Genomic DNA, 21,484 nt, shown 5'->3' with positions numbered 1-21,484 from the left:
TATTTTTTTTTCAAAAAACAAACCCAAAACAACAGCTTTGTTTTTGTACCATAGTAATATCAGTGAACAGCAGCTGAACATGAGACTGATACAAATGAAAACAGCCCCAAACTTACCAATATTCTCATAGGCTTAAAAACTAGTAAGATACACACAAGACAAACTTCCAAAAGTGTAATTTGAAATGTAGTATTAAAACTCTTTAAATACTTTATGAGTCTGGCATGATGGGACTCAGTAAGAGCCTGTTTGCTGTGACAGTTTGGATTACGTAAATGGACTTGCCAGTGTAAAATAGTACCAACTATTGTTTATTGCTGTTCTTTATCAGTATTTTTCATAGATTTGTTTTCTTCTTTTGGAAACTTTTAGTTCCTTTTGAGTAAACTTCATCACCCGTAATTTGAAAATTTTGTGTGGAACAATTACTGTGCTATTTCATGCTGTACCACTTGCCTAAAAAGTGAGGGAAAAAAAAGTAACGTAACACAACTATGGATAGCAACCAGCCAAGCATACTATCTAAACTGTAAGATAATACTTTTTTTTTTTTTTTTTTTTTTGGTCATTTTAAGGCCTTAGAAACTTTGCTGAAAAGAAATAAACATAATAAAGCTCATTATCATTAAAAAACTGAATTTTGAATCACTGGGTAACTACCTTCTGTGTAACTGGAAAATGAATCTGTGAGATTTTAAGAAAAGTAAAAACAGATTTCTTTTCCTTAATAATAAAATTCATCTTTTATGCTAGGTGAAAAGGAGGTTGAAGTCCCATGTTCAAAGGAAAATTCCATGATTAATAGTACTACTAAGTCTTTAAAGGCTGTAAACTCACATATCTCTTGAAAAAGAAATCAGAAAAAAAAAATTGTAATCAGTCTTTGCTGGAACTTTTAAATTTAGGAAAGACAGTCACTAGAGTTTGGATCAATGGGGCAAATACGAAACTCACAGTCTACAAAAGAAAGTGAAAGTTAGAACAGTAGCATCTTTTCTTTATTCATCTCAAATAAGTTCCTTTACCTCAAAGAGCTTTTCTGACTATATAAGACATTGATGAAACTGCTCATTCTGCTTGTCTTCTGCTCTCCCTTGGCTGTGCATCTTGTGGTAAAATGTTACTGTAAGGAAACAGCCTGCTCTAAGGGCTGGCCGCACCAAGGAACGCAAGCTGGACTCCTTCAAACCTCCACGTTAGGGAGGGTAGTTCAGCAGCTAACCCTCTTTCTGACCTCCACCTGCCCTAAATTCCTAGGCACCTTTTCTATTAGGCACCTAAATATTTTTAAAGAACAGTCAGAAATATTTTGTTATAACAGTGCTGTGCAACTTAACCTCCTACTTCTGGTTCAGGTCTTACCCAAGGAATATGGGACAGGAGGAGAGGACCAAGTAAACAGAGCAGGCAGAATAGTTAAAGTGTAGGTGCTACCAGCATTTGTTAATTTGATGACAGGTGGATGCTAGCTTACTCCTAAGAGATCCAAATAAGAAACCTTACTTTAGAAAAAGAAAAGATTCCAGAGGACTCACCTCACTATCAGATTAATTTCTATTTTGTTCCTTTTTTCTCTTTTGAGGGGTGATGGTGATTTTTTTGTAATCATAAAGACATCTGGGAATCAGAGCTCTGATACTTTTAAATTTATTTTAAAATCTTACCTGCATCATGCTCCTCTAAACCTCTATGTTCTTGAGCTATGTGAAAGTTCAAATCAATGGTATTTATTTACAGTAGTTGAAACTCTACCCTAGTGAGTACTCCCCAGCATAAGTGAAAGACGTATTTCCTTTAAAGCCTGGCTTTAAAAGCCCAGTTGGAGTTAAACCCCTAAATGGCTTTGTAAGTCTCACACTAGTTCCAAAACCAGTCCTGTCTGTCTACAAGATAGGTGCCAAAATGCTCTTTTAGACTGTGGACCCCAGGAGTAGAAACTATGTATCAGGTTCCTAGGCTGTATTACTTAAGGTGTATTAAGGCAACTCAAAAGACATTTCCAACATTCACACATTCCTGGGGAATGCTTTTGGGCTAGAGCACAAGACATGCCTCTATTGCCATGCCTTGCTGTGATGTGGTGTTAGGGTACTTGTGGACTCAGGGTGGCCACTGACCCTTTGACATCCAGCGCAAAAGATTCCACCCTGAGGCTAGAGACCCACAGTGGTCTTCAAAACACTAAGCTGGACCAGGCTTTTCACTGTCACATGAAATGGTGGCTGTTTCTGCTATCACAGTCATTTTATCTAGCATCCTACCTGCCACATCAGCCAGGAAGTGCAAGACTCTGACCCAGTTCTCCCCAAGTCTGCATCAGCCACCCCCCCCACGCCCTCCCCCGTCCTTTCTAACCTTCCCCCTGAAGCTGGGGTTCTGTACAGAAACAGCTCATGTTTTAAGGACTAAGAAGAGCCTGCAGGGCTTGGTAGGGCACCCGTCTAGCATTTCCTCTGCTTTTGTTCCTAACTCTTTTTTTTTTTGTTCTTTTCTAAAAGTAAAATGCATTTTTTAAAATGCAAGAGTTGTGAGAAGAGGATGAGCATCTGGATAACCACGGGACAAACGTGTGATGAGTTTGCCAACACTTCCTTTAGAGTAAGAGAGCCTCAGGATCATCAAGACAGCCTCACCTGTGGCAGCTCAGAAACCACTGGAGCAAGCTGCCACCATGCCGCAGGACTGTGCCACTGCTCTGACTAGTTCTTGGCCCTGATTAGGCTTGATTTATAAAGCTGTTGTTTTATCTTACTGTGTTATAGTCTTGTATCCCTACATAAAACTTAATGTTTAAGCTAGAAATACAAAAGGAAATGTACAAAGTTATCTAAGGCATGTTTCAAAAAAATAATATGTTTATTACTTCCACACTACCCGCACTGTTAGCCAGTATAATTAGATAAAATAATTAATATGAATTACTATCCATGGCTGACCTATTTGTTCTAATGATATGTTTACTTAAAAAGAGAATTTTGTAGTTTCAGGAAAAAAGTCTCAGTGATTCTAAAGGATATTTAACACCTTTCTTAAAAGTTTATTTAATTAGATTGGTACACTAAAAAATTAATTTGTATTATTAACCAGTAAGTTTTATAACGTGATATAATTGATCAATAGCTTATGATATTAAGATACAGCCAAACAAATACACAATATCTTTCCTTTTTTCTTTTTTTCCAACATATTTCTCCATTTGTGTTGATGTCTACATGTGTAGCTGAAGAAAGAAATGTATGTCAGGAATATTTATACGCATTAAAATTATTATCTGTTAATACCATTTTTTTCTCTGAAATAAAACTTTCTGAAGCAGACACTTACTATTTTCTTTTAAATTTTCATAATTTACCCAATAACAATAGAGGAACTTTCCCACAGAACTCTGTCAGATTATTCTGTAATTAGAAGCATAAAGTCTGAGCACCTATGTATGTATTTTTATGCATCATAAATGCAGATGTTGCTTTTATTACACCAAATTTGATCAGCTCTGAAATATTCTAAATCCTATCTTTAGCAATATCTGGCTGCAGTAAGTTCCACAATGCTCTGTGATAACAATTGTGATGTGTTGTGCAAAATACTGATTTTTTTAAGCATCTATATTGCATAATGCATGTTAGCTAGACTGGTGCTTCGTTCTTCCAGCCAGGTTAGGGAAAATGAGCCCAGCACTCCTGACTCCATTCCTATGGAACAACTTAGAGCTGTAAACTGGATTAAACACAAAATATTGTTCCCAGCTCTTAATAAAGTCAGAGGAATTTGAATGCTCTGGGAAACTTGCACTCAAACGACCCTTTGCTATGTGTGTAAATATCTGCTAAATTCTCCTAAACTTTTTAAAGATTCCAGAATAGTTTTTTTATTATTTTTGTTAATTTCTTACTCTATTTTTCAATTAATTTTTATTAGGATTAAACCCCTTTTCTCTCTTTCTATAACAATGCTTTTTGAAGAAGAAAAAAGAAATAAAAGGTGAACATGTGTCATTCTTTGGTAGGAAGATTTTTTTTGCTGCATTGCCTGTTTTCCTTGTAACTGTCTTCAGTCGGTGTAACTTATAAAAAACAGCTCTGAGTATCTCCTATCACAGCCTGTCATATGCAGAAACTCAGAAAATACAACAATTAAGATCAACAAGGATAGCTTTATTTTACATCATTTATTCTGTTTTAGTATAGGAGTAATGATGAGAATAAATGTTTAACTGCAACTTTTATTTTTATTACTGTTATGGAATTGCCAAGACAGCTGATTATTTTTTGTGCTATTTTCTATGTCCATTGGAGTCTTGTTATCATATAATTAAAAAAAGAAAAGTTTGAAAACAATGTGTAGTCTATATTCAAAATCAGGGTTAACTTCATTCATGTCAAATGTTGTCACAGGAAAAAAACTACTGTAAAATGTATCCATACATTTGACAATCCCAGGATTGCAAGAGGATGTGGTAAATCTATTTAATCTCATGAATATTTCTGTACTGAAGGAAAAAAATCCAAACATTTAAATCCATTTTTTGGGACTTTCAGTGTGAAATTTAAAAAGATTAACTTCATCTTAGAGAGTGGATTAGTTTCTGAGTTTGCATTTAGTTAAAAAGGAAATATTTTCTCCATTACTATTTGCAATATTCATAATGATATGGACATTTTAAAATGGTTTAATTATATTTAATCATACTTAAACCTCAAGTTACTTTCATACCTGTTTTAACCATATCCATAAAAATCTGTCAACCTGCATATGCATGCAAAGACGTGAAAAGCATCTTTGCAAAGTGAAACTTCCAGTTTCTTCAATAGAACAGGTAGATTCTGATATTTAGGTTTCTAGGCATAACACCATTTAAATAATCTCTGGATACACAGCACTTTCACCTGCTACCTTTTACTGTCTTGTAAGGCCCTGGACAGAGAGTCAAACTTCTTGCTTCAACAGGTTAGTCAATATTCTTTGATGCTTCTTTCATCCCACCATATGCCTGTACTTGTTTCCAATATAACACTCCTTTTTATCTAAAATCAAAAGTGAAAAGCATTTATTTATAACATAAAGAATACAGCACCCTTTATGTAGTGCAAGACTTTTATATCTGCAGAATTAATATATCCAACTTTATACCATTTGATTTTAAAGTTATGCCACTACAATGGTGTTGCACAGTCACTATCTTCTACTTACAAAACATAGGCAGGCACCCAGAGCAGTTGTCTGTGGTGAAAAAAATAAGATTCTAATATATTCAGGTCGTGTAACAAGTTGGTTTGGGAAGTGTCACAAGTATTTGGATGATGTACAGAAAAATGAAACTTTCCAGTGCTGTTGGTTCTGCTTTTGTAATCAAACAGCAGCTTTTCACACTTCCTCCACAGTCCACTCTGTTCTGTGTGTGGACAAAAGCCACATTTATTCCTTTGCGGTAGGTATAAAAAGGAGCTAAAACACACTGTTATTGAACACTAAAAAACACAGGTTAATAAGAACAGATTCCTCCTTCCTTTCTAGGAAGAAACAGTTGTAATTAATTCTGTATTTCATGTTAAAAAGCACAACCATTCAAGAGACTTACATTTTCTCTTGGAAAACCACCCTGCAGTTTCTAGATTACCAGATGAAAACCAGTAAACATGGCTGGTGAGCTGCGTCTGAGTAGATATTTATATGCTAGAGGTCTTTTTCAGTTCCTAGAGATCAAATATCTCAAAAATTGCTACTCCTCCTAGTATTGCCTATTAGACTGGAAAGTTCAACAAGCATGAAGTTCATTCCTTTTCTGTTAAATGTAATACAGAGATCCAATTAATGCTCTTTATTTCCCTTTGCCATGAACAGGTAGGAGTCTTCACCGACTGCCTGCACCTTAGCAACTCCTAAATAAATGGGTGCCTAAAGGCTGTATATTTTACTTAGATTATTGGTATAGAGAGCAATTTGAAACTCTTGACCCCAGGTATTCACTTTCAACCCCTCCTCCAGAAAGGTCTTATTAGCTTAGAACAAGACTTGATTAGAAATGTGTTTGCAGTTTCTTCGCAGGATTTCTATTCACGTGTTGTGAAATGAAGTATTTTCTCAAAATGCCAGGGTAGACATTTGTCAAAACAAAAGAGAGCAGCTATTGTTGCTAACACACTTCTTTGGTTTGTCAATACATTTCCAAGCTTTACTTGCTAGCTTTAGGGGGAAAAAACCCAACAGCAAACCAACAAAACCCCAAGAACAGAATTTAGCATAGACCTGATACATGTGAGGAGTTGGAATCAGAGCGTACCATAGAAACTAAAGCCTAAACATTTACTCAGTCAAAAAGCAAACTCTATGTTACAAGATATCTTCTTTCTTTTTCCTTTATATAGACAGGCAAATTTGTTTCAAAGGAGTATACTCACAGAGGGTTTAAACTACCGATAATAACATGTAGCTGTTTTAAAAATGGGGCTACGCAAGTACTTTAGCATCATTTGAGGATTTATGAATGATCTCCTTCAATTTCTTTTTTTCTGCACCAAGTGACTTCAAAATCAAAAGTACAAGCATGCATCAATCTATAATATTCATGGTTAAGATATATTAGTAACTATATTTAGTAATGCTGTGCTTTATTTGTTCATAGAGGTGAATATATTGTTATCAAGGGTCATTTCTTCAAAATTTAAATCGTGGTTACAATTATATATTCATAACACATCCTCACAACCAAATGAAAGTGAAAGCCTTATACTCTTTATTTTATGATACAGCAGTGCTACGTTCCATTTGTACCTGTTGCACCTAGTTACCACTGAAGACACTGTCTTGCCGTCCATCCTCTTCATAGCTTATTAGCTGACAACAGAGAGCTCCTCTGTGGTCAGAAGTAGATGTATTATCTGTGTGCCTTGCACATGAAGAAAGCCGAGACTTGAACAGGGTCCCGTGGGGTCCCTGGGCTTATTTAAAAGCCCTTGTAGTCTCTAGGCAGGCAGCTCTACCACGTGTGCCAAAAGAGAGTTTTCCTTCTGGCGGAAGCACTAGGAGCTGTACAAAGTAGTCCCAGTGGGGAATCACTTAGATTATTGACAGGCATATGCCAGGAATTAAAGCAATTACTTGAAAACAGAATTTTCTGGCAAACTTGGCACAGCACCTGACTGGTTCTCATGGAGCTTTTCTGAGGAACATTTCTGGAAGCTATGTGAATACACAAATGTCAACGTGATACCATCTACTGCGCTCGAGTGGCACTAATGGCAACATCCACTGTCTGCTGAATACCTTTGTGCTTCAAGTGCCCAGTTTTCTTCGGCTGTTTTACAGCACACTGTGAAGTTGCGTCCTTATTTTCAACTTCCAGTGTGGTTACGTGTACTCTCTACAAGAAATGGGTTCCCAATAGGTCAGGTTTGCCTTTTGTTGGTCGCATTCTCTGGCTTTGTCCTGGAGTTCAGTTTTCTGCCTATTGCTACAAGATGGGACTTAACAGGTGTTTATAAATGTAAATATGCAAAATATTCAGTACAACTCTATACATGACCAAACCCCAACCCCAACCTCTCTTTTCCTGTGTTTTCTTTGGAAATATCATCTAAACTTTCATTAACTGGGTAATATTCATGCACTGCATAGGAAGACTAAACCACTAAACTAAAACTCTGTGACAGAGAGCAACCATTTCCCAGGAAGTGGAAAGAGCAACTATATAGATCTTATGCTTTTTATCTAAACACAGCTAACACTTGCATTAGGATTTAGATGGGTTCTTACAGTATATGGACACTGGTACTATAAGGCAGTTTTGATACTCTCCTTTTTTGTCTTTTCCCTACTTTTGGACTATGTAGAATATGTAAGTATTCAATGACTAGTATTCAAGTCAGAGGAAAATAGTCACATGGACACAACATAGAAATCTGCAGAACATACTGGAAACTTAATCTAAGGAATTTTAAAGAAAATACAGAACTTTAGGGCAAGTGAAAGAATCAGAGTTGCATAGGAATAAAAATAACTGGCCAGTTCCTCAAAAGAAGGATATTTGGCAAAGCTGCATTGAATAACGGAATTAAACCAGCAGAGTGTCTATTCTGTTGTATCACATTTTGTATGTAACATTTGCAAATTGGAAATTTTCCCAAAGTAAAATGTCAACCAAATTTTTTTCTTAAATGAAAGTGTGAATGAAGCTTCCTTGATGGGTACAGCTCAGAGAGCTCTATGGATACAGCTCCCTGACAGCGTGGGAGAGCAGTTTTTCATTTTAGCTCATCAAAATACTCTCTGTAGGGAGCCGTTCTATTCCTGAGTATGGCAGCACTGTGAGAAGGAAAAGAGGTAGTGAATGAGACAGGGAAAAAGGAAAAATAAATAAAGCTGATTGTGGTGGGGTAGAAGGGTTTCATTCAAGCGGATCACAAAGATTTTTTATTCAACAGCTGTTCACTGAGGTGCAGAAAGCTGTAAGTCTGCAAGGTCTCTTAGCCTGGAAAATGGTCGGAGAAAAGCTGAACATACTGTATCTGTAAATGTTTAATCAAAAGCAGAAGTTTTTTCTGTACTTTTTAATACATATATATATATGTGCATATATAAAACAACCCAACAGCACTTTTTCAGTTAAATTATGGTACATAAAACTGATTGTTTCATTGGAAAAGAGTCTATGTGTCTCATCCTTGATATGCTTCCTCAACCTGTCCTGAGAAACAACTAATGAGACGGAATCCCTCTTGTAAACATGGCAATCATTTCATGCTGGGAACAGAACACAAGGCTGCTCAGATCATAGCAAGAGGGTAGATTTTTCTCCCCACACTTTTAAACATTTCAGGGCATTGTGAGGAGGACATAAATATTCAATAACACTTACAAAAATCTAAATGTTCAGGGTAGATAAAACTTGTTCCCTACCTACAGGTATGCCTTCCAACTTATTCCCTCTTTACTGATTACAAACACACCTACTACAGTTCATTTTTTAAAGGCGTCTTCCGAAGACAGAAAATTTCCATTGAGAGGTACTCATCGTCCTTTTCAAAGTAAACCAATGCTTGACACATGATTGTACAAGATACAACACACATCTAAAACAGAAATCTGAGAAGGAAATGGAGAAAATCAGAGTAACACTGACCAGAAAGACAAGACCAGAGCTCAGCTCTACTGTATCTGGCCAAGCCATGGCACAGGCCATTGCCAACTGGGGATGTGGCCTGCTTTTATTTGTCCAAAGAACAGTTTTCCTGTTTTTTTTTTATAGTTAGGCTTGAAGGCATGGTTACTAAAATAATTTGCAAATAAGAAGACTTCACAGCAGTTCTGAGGATGAGACTGTGCTGCTGATATGGATGTTCACAGCTTTCAGGGGCATTGTGAGAATTACATGTATTAGTAAGGGAGGAATTTGTGCCCCAGGAATTTGAGATTAAAGCTGTATCAGGCAATAACCTTACCTTAACACATCAAACTATATTCCCAATAAACCATAGTAGCCTGCTACTCCAGTATCTGTTGGCTTCTGTCTCAAAAAACACCCAACCACCCTGTAGGGTAGTGAGTGAACTTGCTTGCATCTGGAGGTGGCCCACGCAGCGCTGATGCTGTGTCTCAAGTCGGCAACATTTCAGTGACTCCAGCAGGAATCAGTGGGCTGTGGCAAGGACCTAAAAATGCTACGGGTAAAGGCGGGCCAGCCTGCTGGTGGAGGCGGGTAGGAAGGCCCCGATGTCGAATGTGCCATTGCGATGGAGCCCCAGAACGGGCCTTCTCCGGTCATGCAGAAACCTTCACACCAGCACAGTTTCATTTGTTTCCACCACTTTCTCACAACGCGAACGCATCCCCCTCCCCTCCCCCCGCGTCCCCTGTGTTCCCCCCCCCCTTCCTTCCTTTCAGAATGTATTGACAAAATAAATGGCAAAATAAATAAATAAAGACTTAGCCTCTGCTTCAGGGAAGCCGCTTCTCCAGGTTTCCGCATTGGTGGTGACCCGGCTGGAGCTGGTTGACATCAGTTTTCACAGCAAATGGCGGGTGTGGAGGGGGCCAGCGGCTCCCTGGCCTTGTCACCGGGCTCCAGGCTTGACTGTCTCTCTTGGCTGTCCGTCCCCGGCTGTCATTGCACCAGGCCTGAGCCGTAGCTGAAGGCGTAGCTGCTGGCCAGCGAGAGGGACTGCTGGTGCTCCTTGCCCTGCTCTGAGGGGTAGCTGGGAAATGTCTGCGCCCGGGACACCTTTGCCGAGCCGAGGTTGTGACCTGTGCAGGGGGACATGGACACAGAAGGTGTAACTGGGCTTTAATGTAGTTGCAAGTTACTTAAAGCCTTTCGCCACAGACATGGACTCTGCTGGGCTGACTTCATTCTGCGCCATGGTGTTAGGGCACCCAGAGAGCGGGCGTTCTGCGCTGGGCCCCTCTGGGCTGCGGAGGAGCATTTTGTTTGTGCCTGAGGGCACAAGGGGGCCTCGGATGCCCAGCAAAGGCAGAAGGTCCCAGACCCACCCAATTCAGGCATAATTTAGGGTCAGATTTTTAATTTTTTTTTCAACTGCAAACTATCATATCTGTATATTTTCTACTCTCTAAATCTCGGTTCTATTTATTAGATAGAGCCAATAAAGAACTAATGCACCTCTTTTTTATCGGAAGCACTGCTTAAGTGGTGAAAGTAATGCCAGTGGGTTCAAAGGGATTTGTCACACAAACGCTGCTTCATGTACTTACTTTCAAATAGGACGCCAGTTTGTCATAGAAACACAGCGTCATTGTAATTTCAGAATGTACTGGAGGTGTGATATGGTCCACGTGGCAGAATACTGGTTGGGAAGAGGATGAGTGAGATATTCTCTCAGACGGGCTTGTGTACCTCATATAACCACGGCTTGTACACTCACAGCCAGTGACATGGGAAAACACATGAAAAGCTGATGACCAAACTCAGAAGATGACTTCTATAAAGCGATTTTGTAATCTGATCATTTTCCTATCTCAACATTCCTTTTTGAAATTGAGATTTAATTACTGACAAAAAGTTAATTTCCAAAGTGCATATTTTTGTGCAATGTATACTCTGTGTTTTTTGGAAACGTATATTGAAGCCTGGATTTAAAATGGTTTTGGATGATGCTTTTTAAAATTTCTTTAATACATGTATTATATGTATGAGTGTAAAATCCTATTTTTCTTTCAACCACTGAGATATTAAAGAAGAGCTGTAATAGAGTATAGACTCAAATGCAGAAGAACTCAGCTCATGCTGAAACATTTCAAAAGAACTAGCAGCTTTCTAGACTGCCCCAGTAGTGCTGCAACCAAGAACGATGTTTGTCAGACTTGGCAAAACTTTGTCCTAACTTGTATTTGGAAAAGTAAAGAGTATAAACATGCTACTGACTGCTTCATGGAAAAAAATCATGATCCCCCTGAAGATGAGTCTATCAGAGCAATACTGGGACCAAGAGAGGAAAAAAACCACCCAACTAAGTGTAAAATAGAATAAAAGGTAAATCTCAGTGACACTGGAGACAATAAAACTAGAGACTGAATTCCCAGCTGCACATTAGTGGTTATAAATATATATATATTAGTGGTTTCATAGCACAACTAAACAGGATGAATGTTGTATGTGTATTTTTAATATTCATTCACTGGGTTAAATTGACATTGACTACCAAAACCTGAGATGCCAAGTTGAAATGTTTTCTTCTTCAAAAAGCTTTTGTATCAAACTGAATTAAAACGTATGGTGGTTATAAGGCCTGAGCTGCAAAGCCAAAGCACTGATAATACACTGTTTAAGTCTTAAATGTTTTATTGCTTTGACCAACTTTTAACCATGATATTAAGTGAGGCCTTCATACATTTTTACTTTTATTTGGGATCTGCATCACAACTACTGTTAGATTTTTTTAAAATTTAATGCAAACATAAACATAGAAAGTTGCACGCTTGTAGGTTTTAATTTTGTGTTCCAAATCTGGCATTCTTCCTTCTAAGGATGTAAGGTCTTGTTTGCTTTTTACCCAGAAGCTAGTATCATATACATTTTAAGTGCCATAGGGAACTGCTAATCCAGCCCTGTGATTGATTAAATTGTTCTCTTCCTTACCAATGAACATAAATATAACATGTCAAGGTACCATCTTCCTTCATTCTCTTTATGTATTTTACTGAAAAAACATAAAACACACAGTCCCTGAGACAAGGGAGTTCTCTAAACTCAGACCTATTTATATCACGTGCTATATCTCATATGACTAATTTTGAATTCACTTCTGTAGAATAGTGCAGCTTTAATACAGTGATGAAGAGTGACCCTACTAATCTGACTTCTAGCTAAGGTATTAAGGCAGTCTCTTAGAATACAGAAGATTAATTTGAACCTATTAAGGTTAAAAAGAAAATTAAATTCAGATCTTCCATTTCCTGGATGTATGCCTCAGCTGCTAGTGCCTCCCTCACTGTTCTTTAAATGAAAATTTGTAGCTGCTAAACCTCACAACAGGGCTGATTTTAGTCATTCTGTAACCAAAGGAGTTAGTGAAGATAAGTAACTTCTTCCCTGACTGCTAGGATATGTAATCAGAGAGAGACAGGCAGATCCAAATGATTAAAAGAAACACTCAACAAAGCTGGAAGATTAAGACACCTGGCTAAGGCTCAAGCTGCACAGTATGACATCAATCTATGGAAATAATTGCAAAAATAATAGAGGACATGGGTTCAAATGCAATGAGAGATCTAGGGGTAACAGAGAATTTGTAAGTTTAGGAAAGAATGGCTCTATGCAGTATGTTTACTTCCAACATACTTGTTTTTAAAAAACAACAAACTATATTAATACATTTAAATAGAATTGATCAAAAAACAATGGTAAAAGAATGAAATAGTCTAATGGTTCCAAGGTGGCATAAGACTTCTGGTTAGTATATTTCCAAAATTTTTTGTTCAGCTTTTTAATAACTTCAGTATATGCCATACTGGAAATGCTAAATGATTATTAATTATCTTATTGGAATTCCTACTAAATAATATTTTAATACTCCTATAGCTGATCAGCTTTAGGGAGTCTTAGGTGCTGCAGCATCTGTACAGTTACACTTTATGTCAGCAGTAAGGTTTTTGAAACTAAAGATACAGGAAAAGTTTTTGCAGTAAAGAATTTAAGTTCCACAGCTTTCTAAGCTTATTGCTTCAGCAGTATTTCTGTGTTGTGTTTGGGTCTTAAAAGGTTAAAAGAGAAGAAGAAAATGTTTGTAGATCTTGCAGTTCTTTGGCATCACAGCTGTTTTCAAGAATATAAACCTAATTCTTTTCTACAGGCCTTCTAAAGTCAGCACATGCTTCATGACTTCAAGAAACCAGTAGAAATGGGGGCATTGTATTGCTGTGGTTTACATCAGAAATGTGGTTGGTTTTGGTTTGTTTTTTTTTTTTTTTTTTTGTTTGTTTTTTTTTGTTTGTTTTGTTTTGTTTTTTTTTTTGTTCTCAGACAGGACCTTGGAAAGGTAAGTATTATTCAGCCTACTTCATCCTTTATTTAAATTTACTTTCAGGGTCCTAGAAAGCAATGAAGCTGTAGTCCAAAGCAATTAGGCATGAATGTTCCATCAAGATAATTTAATGTAACCTGAAAAATTACACCAAAATTAGATTTTTCCTGATCTTAATTATGTTGGAAGCAGAGGCAGTAGACACAAGGACCTTATTTCATGGCATGATGCTTATTTATTAAAATTCTTTAGAGGAAAAAAACCAATGGTTTCCTAGTAACTGCAGTGATTGATGTACATATAAGTAGATCGATCACAAAGTCTAAGAGAAAACTTGCAGTACTCAGCTAAATGGAAAAAAAAAAAGAAAAAGAGAAAAAAAAGGAGAGATCCAGGGATAAGCTTTAAAAGCTCCCTTACTGCTGCTTATTGGGACATGGTTCTCTCTGTTTCAGATTCAGAATTCAAATTCTTAACCAGAAGGCAGGTACCAACCCTTTTTCTTTTCTAAATGAAAAAAAGGTCATGCTTTGCTTTTCTGACATGAGAATTCATGGCATTCTCTCATCTGATGTTCTTTGGTTAGAGCACTCATCTCTGATGTAGAAGTCCTGTGTTAAAATTCCCCTCTGCCTGTGGGTAAGGTTCGATATTACACTTCCTCTAATGGAAAAAAAAATCAGCTGAAAATGTTCCTTTTCTCCTCTCTGCTGACACTGCTGTTCACTGTCCCTCAGTTGAGCCATTGTGACTGAAAGGCTGCTTTGTAGACTGAAGCACTTTGGTCATCTAGTTTGCAAGAGCCATACAAATTATTTCACCAGCACAGCTGAGAAGCAGGAACAAGCAGCCAAGGTTAAGAGCGGGCAGGGATTTTCCCAGAGTGGCTTCAGTGCCAGGTTGTTTGGAGAACGATGACCTGCGAGCAGTGTGCAACCAAATGCAGGCCAATGCTATTGCCACCAGACTGCACTCTTCTTTGAGGTAGGATCACTTTTGAAATCCTGTGACTAAGCTTTTCTAATACAAGACATAACTATATTTTTGCAGTACAATGATTAAAAATTAATAGAACCAGAGAATCTTGTGTTTCAGCTTCTGTTGCAGTCCTGTCAAGTAAGTACTTCATATTAGATAGTCATTAGGTAAAATAACAAAAGACACTTGCAGCTGCACAGCAAGCTTTCATCTGGGATTTCTTAACCTCTTGTACAGATGACTTCACAAACAAAATGATGTTCTAATGAAGTTTTACTTTTTTAGGTAATAATAAATTTATTTTTGAAGATAAAATTTGGCATTTCCATTCCCAAGATTATGAGCACAAATGTGAAATAATTAAATTAAAGCCAATTGGATATCTTTATTAGTATTGTTCGGGAGTGCTCTGAGATTTCATGAGGACAAGAGGTCTGTGATTGCTATAGATGATTCTATAAATGTTATAGAAAAACATGGTTGTTCAAAAGAAATTTCTATGAATCAATCAGTGCAAGCCAAGACCAAATAAAATGAATCACTTGTTCTATTTTTAAAAAATCTTTTCTTTTTAGAAAAATTCACTGGAGAATTCTGTTGTTCACAAGAAACAGAGCAGTCTGGAAAGCAGTGGAACAGAGACGACGAGGTTTTATCCACAAAAGGTTATGCAAGCAGGTGGAAAAAATCCCAATTAGCTAACAGATGTTTCAGGAGTGAAACGGTAAGGAGTTAGTTGTATGTTGTTGCCTCACATAATTCTCGCCAGACAATAAATGCAGCCCTTCAGCCAGAAAAGTTCACAAAACTAGTACCAGACTTTAATCTAGATTTGTGTTCTCTAAGGACTTTCCGAACACCACTGAAAACTGTTTATACCAGAGGAGGCCTGCAGATTGCACTGAGGATATGGTTTTGATGGGGAAGCCTGTCTTGAGGTGCTTTGACCTCTTAATATTCTTTGCAGCATTTTTGTTAAGACACAAGACAAAATATGAGAGGCACTGTAGCTCAGCACTGAAAGCCCAATAGGGAAAATGAAACACTTACTGCAAGAAACTGAATTATTATGACTGCTTATTTTAGATGGAAGCTTTTATCCTCTAAGAGCTTTTGTTGCAAAGAAAGAGACTCTACATTTTATTCTGGATAAAGGAAATGTTCCTCAAAAAAACCCACCACCCTACTACAATCTCAAATCAGTTAGAGTGGCTATTATTGCATCAAAAAACCCCCACCAACTTTCATTTAAAGCAGAAAATAAATGATTTCTGTTATCCTATTTATAAATTGATACTGGTTAAAATTCTGCCAACTCTTTGTATTGAATATACAGTGCCTTCCATTGAGCTGTTGATGACAAAGCAGCTTTTCCTTTTCTGCTGTTAGATGATTGGAATAACTAAAGCAAAGTTTCATACCAAGAGAAACTGCTACAGAGCAAAACATTTATTTTGCAGTAACGATGCAGTTGGATTGGAAGGGCATTAATTGGTACAGCAATTATTATGCCGTCACTCACAAAAAGATGCAATGGAAGAGAGCAGATGGAAACTAAAAAATAGCATATACTACATTACAGCATATTGATTTCTATATACTTATTGAAAGTGAAACTGTGGCCATGTTTCAGTTCCAAATAAAGAAATAGATTTTTTCCCTTCATTTTAACTACAGTTGGTATTAAAACTCCAGTGAATGCAGCTGGGCTCCAACTTTTACATTTTCTAAGATAATTCTGGATTTTATTTAATCAAATATTTATATTTATGAAGAGAAAATGACTATCAGGGACAATTTTTGAGACAGATTTTAAAGAAAAAGGTTAAGTTTATTAGAAATAATTTTGAATAAGATTAATCTCAATTAATGATAAAACATATAGGAAATATATTAAAAGAGTGAATATAAACCCTACCCTCCTAATACTTTAAAATATTACGTTTTTATTCTCAATTTAAAAATATTTCAATTTTCTTTAGAATTTGAAATTAATTTTTTTTTGGCCAGTATCAATATTAATAGGTATCTGAGCAGAATATACATGTTACAGAACCCTATCACTTTCCAGAATTGGAAGACTATTATTTAGATTAAATTTTTTTGGCATTTTCTTCAAGTCCTCCTCTAGAAAAGATTTTACATGTGCATGCAGAAAAGATTACAGGATTGGCAGTATAAACCCAGTAAATTTACAATATGTCAAATTTTTGTGTTTTAAGGAAAAAAATTTTCAATATTCCAATTATCTCAGAAGAATGCTGGAGTTTTATGAAGAGTAAATTTACATGTCAATGTTTTCAAATAAAGAGAAAGAATGTCCTTAGAGCTTTGCAACAGTGATAATTGTTTCAATACCTACCAACAATTTTGGTAGTGAATTGCCAGAGACATTATGTACAGAAAAAAATGACCGTTATTTTGTCTGTACTCCTAACTAAAATAGCAAATATTTAAAAGCAGTACCTTGAATCACATAACTAAAACTAATGTATTAACCAAAGGTCAGGTTGGTTTAGTTGTGGTTGTGGGTTTCCAGATAGTGTTTTTAAATACTTGCTCTCCTATTGCACTTAAGCTGTATATTACCTAAGTCAGGCTATCACAAGCTGATGTAGCTCCTGTGATAGAAACACCAGAACATAACCATATCTTTCTCACAGATGAACAGGTTTACCTTGCCCTCTACTTTTAATTGATTATCTTTTTTTATTGGGGATTTTTTCTAGTAATGCATCTTTCTGTTCACAGTACCAGCTTGTTACACCTCTGTGTGTTTATAAAGGGAGGTGACATATGTAAGTATCTGCAACCTAACACCTCTGCCTAGAAGACGGAAAAGAAATTTATTTGCACACGTCTCACATTACCCAATAGTCTTTCTCCTTTCTGCCTATATTATTCCTGCAGCCAGAATATGACACATATTTGGGAAAAGTAATCTATCTTACATATTACATCTCTTCAACTTGGGTTCTTCTATTTGTAATACATAATTGTATGTCTTCATGCCTGAACTACAGGGAGATTAAATAAAAGAAACTCTCTGACAGGAGTAGCATTTTTTTTAGTTCTGTACTCTAAGCCAACTTGCAGAAAGAGGTAGTAAGCTTGTCTTGGCTTCTATCATTGTCTCCCATACACAGACTGCAGTGTTCCTTACAGAGATTAACTGAGTTTGTCTTTACAACTTTTTACACTTGTGCTAATATTGCAATATGAAACCAGACTCCTCTCTCCCTCTGTTCTGAGTCCAGCTCCTCAACTATGCCAACACAGTTGAAGGAAGTGTAATCATGTTCTCACTTAAAACAAAATTAGACTAAAATCCAATTTTGCTTCAAAACAAATACAAAATTCCAAATGAAAACTCTCAGAAAGAAGGGTTTCTGAGTTTGGTTTCAAAGATTCTACAGAAGTGAAATTCTCTGCAGTGATACTTCCAATCTTTAGTTTGTCAGTTTTAATCAGGGAACCCTGATCTATACTTGCCCTGCATTGAGCAAGCAGTTGGAATGAATCAATTCCAGACCCATTGTCTGACCCAAACTATTCTTTGATATGATGCAATATTTTATTTTAGCCATTTTGCTTTCTGAGAGAAAACAAACTACTTTGTTTTAAATCAGTTAAAGAAAACATTAACCTGTTCTTCCTGAGTGGCACACTATATTAGGGGAATTGTAGTTTGAATGATTAAACAGATGATATAATTTATGTGTGTTAGAGAAGTGACTATGGTCAAGGATTTTGTTTTATAATGAAAGATACAGGCATCACAACCTTGAGGAAAAGCTTTTCAAAGGAAATGTGTACAGTTTTATACTGAAATGTGTCAAAATAGAATCTTCAATGAGTGCCCTGAGAAAGCCACCTACAAAAGCTGAGTATTTTGTACAAGGTGGCTAGCATCCCCCTCCTTGTTTATCCTTTCAATCACAGACTCAGTCAACCAGAAACTATTACAAAACATTTCCACATAAGTTGTAAAATTGAGGTTTATTATGAGAATAATAACCTTGTTCCATAACGTTATGCCTGTCCAAAGTGAAGTAAAATTTTGAATTACCACAGATGTAAACAGAGATTAAGCATTTTTATACAAAATGTATGTAGTTTCATATTCCTATTCAAGCTCAAAACTTAATGAGCTTTTTAAACAGAAAGTTCATGAAACTGAGACATTGCATGTTGGTAATACTAAGGTAAGAAGAAGAAAATGGTAGAGGGGAAATTCCTGCAAGCAATAATTTCATTCACTCAAGGAACATCTGAATTCAATAAAAGTGCTGACAAATGATAAGATGATGGTCAAATGCAAGAAATAATAAGAAAATACTGCTCTGAGCTTAAGTGCATATGGGAAAGGCTAAAGCGGGGGGAAGAGAAAACAACAGAAACTGCAGTAAGAAAATTATTTTAGTCTCTACAGTACTTTGCATCATGGGAAGATAAAAAACCAAGAAAAGGAAACACTCAGAAAAATTACTCTGCTCCTTGAATTACTGAAAAGTAGGAAGAATATAAAGCCAGCAACCCTCCCCCCCAAAAAAAAAAAAAAAAACAAACAACCAAAACAACCAAAACACCAAAGCAAAACAAATGTGAAAGATAAAATTGTGTGGATTCGGTTACTTTTTCTTAAGTAATGATTTTCTGCTGTATTTAAGTAGGTAGAGCTACAGTTTGCTGACCTCTTTAGCTTTTGATTCTTGTATAGAGCAGCAAGTCATTATGAGAGTCAACTAATTGTTGATCTCTGTGCATAAATAGAGCTCAAGTACAATTTTCTTTTACCACTTCGAAAATTACATCTACCAGAGTAATTTAAAGCAGGTAGCTATATATGCAGTGTTATTATTTTGGTTTACCATTTCGTTAGCACACTCTTCACTTTTCCCTTCCTCAAAATGTTTTTGTTGGATCTTTATTATAGCCAAATTAAATGCCCAGTCAAAATACAGATCTTATCAGATACCTTGTTAAAAAAAAATCAGCCCCTATATCTGTTACGAATTTAACATGAAGCATCTTACTAAAAAATGCAATGCAAAAATGCAAATTTATACATTGCATATCACTTTGATGATATGGAATATCTCATTGTTAAATATTTATTGCATTTCAGATCATGTTGACATTTCCCCTTGGATACACTATTCCAGAAAATATTACACAGGCCTCATGCAATTTTACTGATACTACAGAGGTGAAATGCTGAATTTCTAATTACTTACATTGACAAAAAGTGTGTGACGTGGAGACAGTATACTGCCTTTGAAAATGGGATGCTACTGAAAGCTGACTGATCAGTACTGTTTAATCTTGTGGCTGTTATAATACTGCTGATTTCTAGTGTGGCCAATATTTCCTGGCCTGATAGTATTTTCACTGTAAACACTCCATTCACAAAGATCTATGACTAGCTTATGAAAAAAATGCCATAAAATTAAACTCAGCACATGAGGTCTGAAGCCAGAGAGCAAATTTGATCTGACAGGATAGATGGAATATGTTTTTAATCACATTTTTATTTAAGTAAAATACAGCTTTGATTAGGAAAAAAAAATGGCAGGCGGTATAGTTCACATTGCTTGACATAGGAAAAGACAGGGTCAAAGGATTTATGCCTCCCCAAATGGATACCTATTCTACAAATACTAATTTTAAAAGACAGTTTTATTATGTGAGTATAATCTGAGAAATAAACAAATATGAAATATAAAGTCTAAGACATTCAGGTTGCACATGGTGATACAGCTGAGCCTGTCCTTTGGCACTCCCAGGCAGTTTCTTTGCACACCTGAAGAGCCAGAGAAATAGGTAGATAAATGGTAACAAATCAAAACCAACCAACCAACCAACCAAAGAGCAAAGCAAAATCCAAACCATGTTTTATGCCTGTTTGGCTTTCACTGTGGAATCAGGTGTGCTCCACTTCTGGGATGTTCAAAGAAAACGCAGGATTGCCTGGCTGTTGGAAATGAAGTGTAATTGGACCACTCATTTTAGCATCAGCTGTGTCTTACATTACCGCAGCAAACTCTTGCACTGCAGCTTCGGTCCTGTTTGATCTCTGCTAGTGCTCCTCACTGCATGAAAGCAGCAAAATAAATCATCTGGTTTCATCATATTCTTCTACTTCTGTTACAGAACTCAGAGTCACCCCATTACTGCACTTCCCTACAGGTATTTAAGGACAAACTGCTGTACAAACTGTAGGCAATGTCTTCCAAAGACATGAAAAAGTGGTAAAATGTCCTTCAAAGAACTTTCTATCTATGGTGTAACATTGGGAATTAGTCTTGCTTATGTGTATTTTGCTGGGAAGGGGAGGAGGAGGGTGGTTTGTGGGAGGTAAAAGTATAGTACCCAGTTTAATAAAATGAGTTATTTAAACTTACTGAAGATTTTCCATATTTGTTTTCCTGTCACCAATAAACAAATTTCAGAAAAGATAGCAGATCTCACATTATTATATGCAGGGATGAAACATAGCTTTTAGAACTTTTACCTTTCAAAAGCTGTTCTATTTTTTACCCATGCAATGAAAGCATTTATTAAACCATTTGTTATTCAGATTTAAGCTTTCTATGAAATAGCTTTCTATGAAAGTCCTTAGAAATATTCTTTAGAAGGCCTTAATGTTACTTCAAGGTACAACCAGATAGAAACAGTAGGTATGTAAAAGTGAAAATACTACATTAACTGATAATTAGCTCTCTGGCAATTTTTTAGAAGCTTCCTCCAAACACTTGAAGGCATGAGGACACACCTCTCCAGCAGTTCTAAAGAAGAAAGGACAATATAATTTTTTTTTTTTTTTTTAAAGAACAATTTGAAATTATAGGCTTGTCTTAAACTTAATAAGACTTGAGACTGCAGGCATCTTACCTAAAATGTACGGTTGCTTCACTTTCTTTAAAATAGGACTTCACCATTCACTACACCTGCTTAGAACAACTTAAAAGGATAGACTCAATTACTGAAAAACTGCAAATACAAATTTAGGAATGCTTTGATACTTTTCC

General features: G+C 36.4%; 1 protein-coding gene across 1 annotated transcript in view; it reads right to left on the bottom strand.

The window, feature by feature from the left end:
• Positions 1 to 1,662: 1,662 nt before the first annotated feature.
• DOK6 (docking protein 6) overlaps positions 1,663 to 21,484 on the bottom strand; it is a 270,560-nt gene continuing 250,738 nt past the window's right edge. Inside the window, exon 8 of the mRNA XM_080381166.1 lies at positions 1,663 to 10,239. Coding sequence (XP_080237292.1) covers positions 10,100 to 10,239 — 140 coding nt within the window. The 3' untranslated portion in view covers positions 1,663 to 10,099. The remainder of the gene's footprint in view (positions 10,240 to 21,484) is intronic.

Source organism: Falco punctatus (assembly GCF_963210335.1).
Source record: "Falco punctatus genome assembly, chromosome: 3".
Classification (NCBI taxonomy): domain Eukaryota; kingdom Metazoa; phylum Chordata; class Aves; order Falconiformes; family Falconidae; genus Falco; species Falco punctatus.
Note: the sequence above shows the minus strand (reverse complement) of the source record. Positions and strands in the feature narration are given on the sequence as shown.